Here is a 10918-nt window from a genome sequence, read left to right on the forward strand (position 1 = left end):
TGTTCAGTTGCACTTGTTCTGGTTCAGCATAAAGATATGATTTTAGGAATGCTTTTAGGAATGCCAGTGTTTATAACACCTTATCAAATTGCATACAATGATTTTGAAAATAGAATATTGTTAAGTGCTTTGTACAATGACTTGAAGGTATTATGGAGAGGGATTGTTATTTTATTGTTATTGTTGTCATTGCCATCAGATGGGTTATCGGAGAGTTAAAATAATTTTGAAGAATGTCTCCTGAGTGAGATTCATCTGAAGTAAAGGAAAACATTTTGCGTGTATGATTAAATTAAAGATGTCAAGTTGTCCACAAAGATTCTAATTATCCTGTTTTACTTGAGGTGAATATATAAATAACACCAAAAGTTATTCTGTTTGGTCACAGTGCATTACTTTAAGATGGGAATAGCCAGAGAACTATAAATCAGAAAATGATGAAGATGAATGCATACATAACTGATCATGTAATGGAAAACTTGTGTAAAAATACCGCTCAGTGGTTCAAAGTTACAGTATACTGAAAACTTGTCCATTAATATCTCACGTTGTCATGGTGTTACAGTATACTGCTTCAGTGAACAAGCAGCTGAGAATGATTCTTTGTGTTTTTTTTTTTCTGAAATCCACAGGAGCGGAGAAGGGAGACATTTGTTTTCGAGAGCCCAGTTCAACTCGGCTACCTACTGTAACTTCTGTGGAAAAAAGGTGTGTGAAGAAACCTGTGTCTTAAGCCTTGTTTCCTGGCCTTGAGCTTTGTCGTACTGGGTGTTGAGGTTGTGTGATACCTAACTCTCAGAACTACTCTTTTGAAAGTAATGTGAACATGTCCAGAATCTAAAACAGCAGTGGATATGAAGCAGACTTTAAATCCTGATGTTGTAATTATTCTAGTGTTACAGTCATGATGGATATGTGAAATATTTCATCCAGTTGATAGTAATATTAAAGAGTTGAATAATGCATTACTGATTAATCACTTTATTAATTGATAAATGTTGGATGACAGGAGAGAGCAGAGAAGTGGAACGTGCCCAGTCAAAATCTCTTTTTTCTTCTTATTCTGTTTCCTGTATATATGTGAAGTGTTTGAACGTGTGTGTATGTATGTGTAGATGAATGTGTATGCATGTGTGTGAGTAGGTGAATCTGTGTGTGTGTGTGTGTGTGCGTGTGTGTGTGTGTGTGTGTGTGTTTGTGATAAAATAGTAGCACCCGTGTGTGTGTGTGTGTGTGTGTGTGAGATAGACAAAAAGGGTAGCACCAGATTCTCCTCCTACCCCTCTTTACCTTCAGTTGAAATCTGTTGTAACTGTTCATGCTAACAAATGAAGATAAGATGCATGGACAGTAACATGTTGCGCCTGATTCAGATCTGGATGAAAAACGCCTTCCAGTGCAACACATGTGATATGATCAGTCACAAGAAGTGCATTGAGAAGTGTCGGGCAGAAACCCTCTGTTCAGCGTAAGTACTTCTTTTACATAACTGTTATGCATATGTTATTTGTAGTTATCATCCTCTGTGTGAGCAGTGTGATGTGATTTGTTACTACGGTGCACCACAAACAGAAGATGTAAAACTGGCTTCGGCAACTGTTCCAATAAAAAAAATTCACAGTTGTCATACAGAAAAGTGAAGAGCATGTACAATTATTTGACCAAAATGTTCTTGTTTATTTGTCCTGTCTTCTGCTGTACATTGTGGTTTTTTTTTTAGGTCTTTAGCAGTGCCAGCAATTATGTTTACACTTTTTTTCCAGGTGCCAAATTTTGTTATATGCCCATCTGTGCACTTTCCACACAGACAAAGAAACAAATGAAAATTATGATAAGTTTTTTTTGCATTTTTTCCCCTCCACACTGCATAACTAAGAAAGAGATAGAGCCAAACCGACCACAAGGCCATTTTGAGTTTGCCATCATCACAGCCATTTCTGTGCTTGTGACTTTTATCCAGAGGCAGGTCTGTGCAGTTTGCTGATAAATCTTTTATTACAGATTTGTTGACAAACTTGCCATTATTTTTTTAATTTGACTGTGTTTGTGCATTGGATGAAATAATAGTGGTGGAGATATATCATTTTAAGTTCAGCAGATATTTTTTGGTGAGTCGATAGAGTGAAGGAACAGGTTACATCTCACTTTTGTTGGGTTGGCAGAAAGGTCAGTGTTCCTTGCAGGGTGGGAGAGTGGGGGAAGGGGGGCGTTACAGAGCTGACCTCAGCAAAAACAAGATGTGTGTCAGTTATAAAGCTTTTGTCCATTTGTTAAGTCACCTTCAGAAAGTTTGAAGCTTGCAGTTGTCAGTTTATTTCAGTCTTCAGGACTCTGTATATGTGTCTGGTGAAAAAATGAAATAAGATACAATGCTATTGTCTGTAAACTCACAGAAATTGTTTTTTTTTTTTTTGGCTCAAGTACATATAACATTGAACATGTTTAGTGCAATCACTTTCAAAACATGACCATTCATTAAAAAAATGTCTCATTAGTATTGCAGTTTGTTTCTCCTTTCATTTGAATCTTGCATTTATTTCAAGTGTCTTGTTTATACTGCTGTATGTCTGTCTGTCTTTCAAGTAAATCTTGTATGTGTTTCAGTTGTTTTGTTGATACAGCTGTGTGTCTGTCTTTCATTTGGATCTTGTATGTATTTCAGTTGTTTTGTTACTACAGCTGTGCATCACTTTGTTTTTCTTCTTTTTTTGTTGTTGCTGTGCCATCATCTCCACTGTTTCAGTGGCATTACTCCCACAGTGCACATTTGGAGTCCCAAATACACGGCCACACCTGGGTCCATCTGTTGCAGTCCCAGCGTTGGCCTGTCCACAGGGAACAATCAGTGTTAGGTCTCTAGGAGGTCACACTGCAGAGAAGACCCACAACTGCTGCTGAGTCTCTTCGGTATTGTTCTGTAGTGCCGGTTTCAATTTATCATACTCAGGACACCTCATACAAGGCCCCCTATTGATGACAATAATAACTTAATAATGGAACCAGACTGAGCGAGTTTCCCCCCCACTCAGAGTGGACTCGGCCACAATGTCCATTCAGTGACTCAGCCGACACCAAAGGCCTTGACAGGACTCATCCCAAGGACAGGAGTGGAGGGTTATTGAAACTGAGATCACCATGAAAGCAGTGCATGAAAGGCCACAGAATTTGGGACTTTTTTTTGTTGTTGTTTGTTTTTGATGATGAAGGAAGAGGATGGTGATGATGATGGCATTGCTATGGAAGTCCAATAGGTTTAGGACTGCTTGACAAGGCTGTACTCTGCACTTCCTTTCATAATGATATCCCTTCATTAACCAGGCCTGAGAGATAATGACACTTGCAGTGTTGGCAAGAAAATTTCAGCAACACACCCAAAGATGCATCTGTGTAGTGGATGATACTGGGCTGTGTGGTCCAGGTCTTCACATTTAAGCCCACAGCACACTTGAATCTGGGTATGAGCTGGCTGCGGGCCAAAGAAACCCACCTCCACCGGGAATCCAACCAGTGTCCTAGCCGTTATTGTGTGATGTTAACCACTTCACCACAGTGGTTGGTTTTTATTTTTTGTCTTTGTTTTCTGACTGTTGCACAGAGATGGGCCGCGGCGTCGCAGTGCCCCCGGAGAGTTTTGGAGAACCCCCACAGCAGCCCGCAAGCAGATGGAGGAAGAGACAGGAACTCAGTCACCGCGGCAACAGACTCGCAGCAGCCGCATACTCAGCAGACTCAAAGGGGTCAACAAAGGTAAGCAGGCAGGCAGACATTGTTACGCACTGACAGTTGCTCAGCAGGCAGACATAGACATTTTATGTACTGACAAGTGTTCAGCAGGCAGACATAGACATTTTATGTACTGACAAGTGTTCAGCAGGCAGACATGGACATTTTATGTACTGACAGACATTGTTATGTACTGACAGGTGTTTAGCAGGCAGACATGGACATTGTTACATACTGACAGTTGCTCAGCAGGCAGACATAGACATTTTATGTACTGACAAGTGTTTAGCAGGCAGACATGGACATTTTATGTACTGACAGACATTGTTACGCACTGACAGGTGTTTTGCAGGCAGACATGCACATTTTATGTACTGAAAGGTGTTCAGCAGGCAGACATGCACATTTTATGTACTGACAGACATTGTTATGTACTGACAGGTGTTCAGCAGGCAGACATGGACATTGTTACATACTGACAGTTGTTCAGCAGGCAGACATGAACATTTTATGTACTGACAGGTGTTCAGCAGGCAGACATGGACATTGTTACATACTGACAGTTGTTCAGCAGGCAGACATGAACATTTTATGTACTGACAGGTGTTCAGCAGGCAGACATGGACATTGTTACATACTGACAGTTGTTCAGCAGGCAGACATGCACATTTTATGTACTGACAGACATTGTTATGTACTGACAGGTGTTCAGCAGGCAGACATGGACATTGTTACATACTGACAGTTGTTCAGCAGGCAGACATGAACATTTTATGTACTGACAGGTGTTCAGCAGGCAGACATGGACATTGTTATGTACTGACAGGTGTTAGCAGGCAGACATGGACATTGTTACGTACTGACAGGTGTTCAGCAGGCAGACATGAACATTTTATGTACTGACAGGTGTTCAGCAGGCAGACATGGACATTTTATGTACTGACAGGTGATCAGCAAGCAGACATGGACATTGTTACGTACTGACAGGTGTTCAGCAGGCAGACATGGACATTTTATGTACTGACAGGTGTTCAGCAGGCAGACATGAACATTTTATGTACTGACAGGTGTTCAGAAGGCAGACATGGACATTTTATGTACTGATAGTTGTTCAGCAGGCAGACATGGACATTTTATGTACTGACAGGTGTTCAGCAGGCAGACATGGACATTTTATGTACTGACATTTGTTTTGATGAAACTGGTTGATTTGTTTGAAAAAGCTCCTGAAGCCATTTCTTTGCAGCCTCTTGTTTTGCATGATTTTGTAACACAGTGCTATTTTCCTCATACTGTTGAGATGTCTTTGTCTGCCATCAAAACATGATCCAGATTATTTGAAGTAATTGTGTCATGTCATAGACCACTTGATAGTCTTTGTGTATGGTATGGTATTGGTAGTGTGAATGGTTAAGGTAAAGATCATTAGTGGCTGACTGACTTTGAAGGTGAACTGGTTGTTTCCAAAATGATCAGTTTCGTTTTTCTTGAAAAATACTTAGTTTTTTCCTCTAATTTTCAGCGGAAACCTCAAAACCGGAAACCAGTCCACAACCATCACGACGTTCTGAGTCAAAGGAAAAATCAAAGGTGAAGATTGTTTATTTTCCTTGTCTTTTCAAAGCTTTGTCATAGCATTTTAAAATGCAGTAGTTAAAAAAGAAAGAAAAAGATGGATCAGAGCTGATGTAAAGCAGATTAATTTATATGCATCTCAGTCCTGTCTCAGTGAACCGGACATTTTTTGACACAAACAATTTGTTCCCTGGAGTTGAACAGGCAATGAGAAGTGGGAGAGAGAGGAAGAAAGAGAAATCAACACATGAAAAGCAGCTCAACATGTGTTAACAATTTGAGAGATTGACAAAAAGCGATCTTTTTTCACTGTAAATTGGAATTGTAAATGTGGATTCTTTGTGTACACCAGAAAAAGGGAAGTATGCTGATCGCACCGTTCACATTCAGAAACGGAGAAAATAATGTTGGAAATAAAGAAATGTGTGAATGTACTAGTACTGTGCAGACCACAGATGACAGAAAATGATGTTGGAAATATAAAAATGTGTGAATGTCCTACTACCGTGCAGACCACAGATGACAGAAAATGATGTTAGAAATAAAAAATGTGTGAATGTACTACTACCGTGCAGACCACAGATGACAACATGATATTGGAAATATAAAAATGTGTGAATGTCCTACTACCGTGCAGACCACAGATGACACAACATGATGTTGGAAATAAAAAAATGTGTGAATGTACTACTACTGTGCAGACCACAGATGACAACATGATATTGGAAATATAAAAATGTGTGAATGTCCTACTACCGTGCAGACCACAGATGACAGAACATGATGTTGGAAATAAAAAATGTGTGAATGTACTACTACTGTGCAGACCAGAGAAACGAGTGAGCCAGCCATGCCCACAGACCTACAGTTTCTCCATGGCACCCTGGACGATGCAGCCATCAACGCAGCAAAACAGAAGGGTAGACAGCTCTTCTCTCAGCTGGAAGTGAGCGATCGCAAAGCCCGTCTTGATCAGATGGTTTGTGCAAATTTTTGGCTCTCATACTGTTATAGTGTGCATATCTGTGTGTATGTGGGGGGAGGGGGCGGGGGCGGTGGGGGGATGGAGGGGGAGGGGGGCAGTATTAACCAAATGAGTCTACCTGTCTCAATCAGATGGTTTGTGCAAGTTTTTAGCTCTCCTACTGTTATAGTGTGCATATCTGTGGATGTGTGTGTGTGTGTGTACAATATCAAGATTTTTACCCGTCTACTCTTCCATGTTGAAGTCGGAATTACAGTGTACACAAATGGGTATGCCTGTCAGATTCAGATGGTTTGTGTAAGTTTTTGGCTTTCGTTCTGTTATAATGTACATATCTGTGTGTTTGTGTGTGTGTCTGTGTGTGTGCATGTTATTTAGCATGCACACTCTATGCATTTACATACTCACCTATGTGTGTGCTGTTTGCATGTAAATGTGGCATGTATAATTTTGATCTGTGACTTTTGCTAGAATTTGAAAATAGAATATTGGATATAATTAGTGCTTTTGAAAAAAACAGACTGTTGTAGAATGTTGCAACACAAAATCTACATGAACAGTTTTAGTTTCTCAAGAAGGCATTAATGCGTTCGGACATATCCATACATGCTACACCACATCTGCAAGGCAGATATCTGACAGCAGCATAACCCAACACACTGTTCAGGCCTTGAGTGCGTGCATTTATATTTGTATACCTGTCAGAGTCGATTTCATTTTACAGAATTTTACCAGAGAACACTTTCGTTGCCATTGTTTTTTTTTTCAGTGTGCCAAGTGAGTGCTGCAGATGGGACCTCAGTTTATCATCTCATCCGAATGGCTAGATGCTCGGTTTGATTTTTCAGTCTAACTTGGGAGAATGGGTGAGAGTGGGATTCAAACCTGGACCCTAACAGACACTGTATTGGCAGATAAGTGTTTTAACCTTTATGCCAACTTGCTCCTTGAATATGAACATTTTTGAACAGTGAAATGTGAACATATGAAAAAAAACAACCCAGGGCATAGAAAATTGTGGAGTGTACTAGATATAAGCACATTCAGGTATATCTGTGTGTTTACTGTGTACAAGTGAGCATGTGTGCCTGTCTACATAAGTTTTTATCTTTATGTGTGTATGCTTTCATGCATGTGCCTGTTTACATGTGCATTCATTATATGTGTGTATATATGATATATGTGTATGTATGCATGTGTGGTCACACGTTTGTTTCGATATACTTCACAGGTCAACAAGATGCAGATCGACATAGACCAAGAAACATCCAATAAGATTCTGCTGACGCAGCAGCTACAGGAAGCTGACTCCCATTCAAGCCGCGCGGCTGTCAAGCTGGCCATCACTAAGTCCAATGAGAAGATCGAAGCCCTGATGCTGCTGCTGCTGCAATACTGTGCTGGCCTCCAGCACTGCCTAGACCAAGAGGAAGAGCAACGCCAACAGATGTCCACGGCCAGCGCACCAACACCCCAGGCCAAAACTTCAACATCTGTGGGTCTTGCAGAGACCCAATCTCTCTCTGTCAGTGCCGTCAATGGTATGGATAAGGAGGACGCAGCCACAGCCATGGACGAGCAGCAGACTGAAGAAGCTGTTGCACAAGCCATTACTGAGCTGATTGATGCTGATGATGATAATGACAGCTCATCTTCTGATGAGGTCAATGACAATGACGATGAAGAGTTAACAGTGGAGCACTTCCGACCTATCTTTCAGAGTACAGAGAATGAGAAAGATACAGCTACAGAGGTTGAGAAAGACATAGCGACAGAGGTTCCCAAGAAAAGTGTGATACCCAAGGCCAAAGTTGTACTGGAAGGGAGTAGTGAGTTCTGCACTGACAGTGATGAAGGGAGAGAACTGGAAGAGAGTACATCTCTGTGATGACCACATGTCTGTCTCTCTTCTCCTTTATCTGTGGGATGACCACATCCCTTTATCTGATGTGTGTGAGGACGGGTGAAACACTTGTTATGATTCTCTGTCTTGGCTAAAAGATCGTCTGAATTATGGAACCAGGAATTATTCTGTCAAAACCTGAACAACTATGCTGAAGGTTGCGCAGGTTTACTGACTTAACAAATGTTAATTGAATTGAATCTTAAACATCCATTATTTTCAGCCTACTGATGCTGATTTCATTGCGAACATTGGGGAGAAAAGGAAAGACATCAGATTTTTCTTCTTCTCTCCCAAGCTGGCCCTTCTACTTCAAAGCTTGTGGATGATTGAACATTTTGAGACACTGTGCCCAAGAGAAGCATTTTGGATGATGGATTGTGAAAAAGAGGAAGTTTGTTGTGGAGGTGAATACCATGGACACATGTCATGTCTTTCATTTGATACAGAGCATTGGGCAATCCTTTTTCTTCACCTGTAACGCCATTTTTGTCAGGTAAAGTGGCCGTGGGATTCCGTAGTGCATTGTCATGGTTTGATATGATTGGATCAGAGGTAGTTGGAGTGGTTGTGGGCAAATCAATTATAAAACTGTTCAAGAAGCATTGATAACTTTGATCAGCATGTCCAGTGAAGCACAGAAAACAAATCTATTGTTTGCTTTAAATATGTCATCATGTTTTTTTAAATGATTGTATGCTTTAAACATGTTTATTTTTATGATGGTTATGTTTTTTTTAATCAGATGACTTATATTTCTGTTGCTTATTACTGATATACTAATTTGAAATTGGACACCTTTTGTTCTGTGGTATGGTTAATGTTTCAAATCCATGTGCTTTCTATGAACTGTTTTGAAGTACACAGGAACTGAGTTATCATTCTGTGCTTGTACTTTATTTATGGATGTCTTGTGGACTAGTAGATATTTTTGTTTCACTGAAATGTTTATGAGCGCAGCCTGCTATTTGCGTGACTGCCATGACTACTTAATGTTTTGTCAGCAATATTTGTTTTCAACTGGCCATTGACTTCACAGAATGCACATTTTGGCATTCTGGCACCTTGCTTAATGGGGACAGTGACTCTGGAAGTGCACATTTGCTTCTGTTTATTTTAGAAAAAAAAAGAGAAGTGACCAAACCATGATTAGTTATCATACTGTTCTTTGGATGTCTGACAGAAAGAATGTACATTGGTGTTTTGTTTCTTTGTTCATGTTGTTACCATTCATGTGATATTGACATTTTTTTTGCTTTCTGTAATTTTTTTTTTCCAGAACATTTGTTACAGACCAAATTTGATGTAGCTGTTGTGTGTCTTTACAGTTGTGGTACTTATATACATGTATACTTAGAATAAATTGCAATGCCTCACACAGAATCTCTTGAACAAATATGGTTTTATCGGTAAATACATTCCATAACACTTTCATGTCTCACAGAAAGTAAATAATTGACATGTTGGAAAAGTAAAGCAATGCATACTTGCCTTGTTTTATGCATCACACACACACACACACACACACACACACACACACACATGTGCTGTAACAGATGTCAGGCCCATCTCCCACTTAACAAACTGTCCCTTCAACACCTTGTGCCACCCCACTACTTCACACCACACATACTGCACCACGTACCACGCTTCAATCAAAAGGAAAAAAGAACAGCCCAAACCAACAGTGGAACATGATTTATTTCCCCTATTTGAAGTATATAAGTTCTACAGAACTGGATAATAAGCGTTAAGAACCTGCTTTTGCAAACCGTTTTGCAGGGACCAGAAAATTAATGGTCATTGGAGCAAGAGAAACAACTGTAGTTTTTCCCCCTCTTGGATAGCATTGATTCAGGAAGGATTGCTTCCCCTGAAAGCATGCCAAATTTTGCTCCAATCTGGTTTTTATTGCTGGTCTCCCCCTCATTCCTTTCTTTGTTCTTTCTTTTCCTTTCTTTTCTTTATTTTTAATTAATCTCTGCTTTCTTTCTTTCTGTTTTTTCCCCATGTCAAAGTAAAATTTTCTGATAACACTTTATCCAGCATCAAAGGAGTATCTTCAGAATGGTGTATAAAATATCCATTAAAGCTTCTGTCAGAAATTTGGTTTTGCAACCATGGAGTTCATTGGGGCAAGAACTTTGTAATCTTTGTCAAATATCAGTATCATGTACACTGTCATGATCACTTTTTTTTCATGGACAATATTGTTCTCGTGCTATCATGAAGTCTTGAGTAAACATGATTATTATATACTTATAACATAAAGTAAACATGATTATTGCATACTTATAACATAAAGTAAACATGATTATTATATACTTATAAAGTAAACATGACTATTATAGATGTATAACATACTTTAGATTGGTGGTGCAGGTGCCACACCTTTTGATTTTGCAAAGGTCAGGGTCACAGTTCATGACAGAAATCCTTGAACAATGTAATTGTTTATTTTGATAGTTGACAGTTGGAAGCCTGTGATTTTTTTTATGTGCTTCTGTTTCTTTTTAGTTGTGTGTGTGTGTGTGTGTGTGTGTGTGTGTGTGTGTGTTGTCAAAGAAAGAAAGCCCAGTCAAACAGTGCATGTGAATGTGATGTCTGTGATAGTTCACAGACACAGAAGCTGTATATTACATAGAACATTACAACAATGCCAACAATAATGAATGGAAACATGGCCAGATAACATCTTTTTTCATCTGTATAAAGGTTCAGATCAGCATTTT

The 10918-nt window shown here is 39.5% G+C and overlaps 1 protein-coding gene across 1 annotated transcript in view; it reads left to right on the plus strand.

Moving 5' to 3' along the window:
• The window catches only part of LOC143283902 (PDZ domain-containing protein 8-like), a 33112-nt gene extending 22533 nt beyond the window's left edge, over positions 1-10579 (plus strand). The window contains exons 18-23 of the mRNA XM_076590315.1: positions 633-708; positions 1374-1468; positions 3596-3747; positions 5246-5313; positions 6125-6277; positions 7515-10579. Coding sequence (XP_076446430.1) covers positions 633-708; positions 1374-1468; positions 3596-3747; positions 5246-5313; positions 6125-6277; positions 7515-8171 — 1201 coding nt within the window. The 3' untranslated portion in view covers positions 8172-10579. The remainder of the gene's footprint in view (positions 1-632; positions 709-1373; positions 1469-3595; positions 3748-5245; positions 5314-6124; positions 6278-7514) is intronic.
• The last annotated feature ends 339 nt before the right edge of the window (positions 10580-10918 follow it).

The sequence above is a fragment of the Babylonia areolata genome, chromosome 7, assembly GCF_041734735.1.
Source record: "Babylonia areolata isolate BAREFJ2019XMU chromosome 7, ASM4173473v1, whole genome shotgun sequence".
Classification (NCBI taxonomy): domain Eukaryota; kingdom Metazoa; phylum Mollusca; class Gastropoda; order Neogastropoda; family Buccinidae; genus Babylonia; species Babylonia areolata.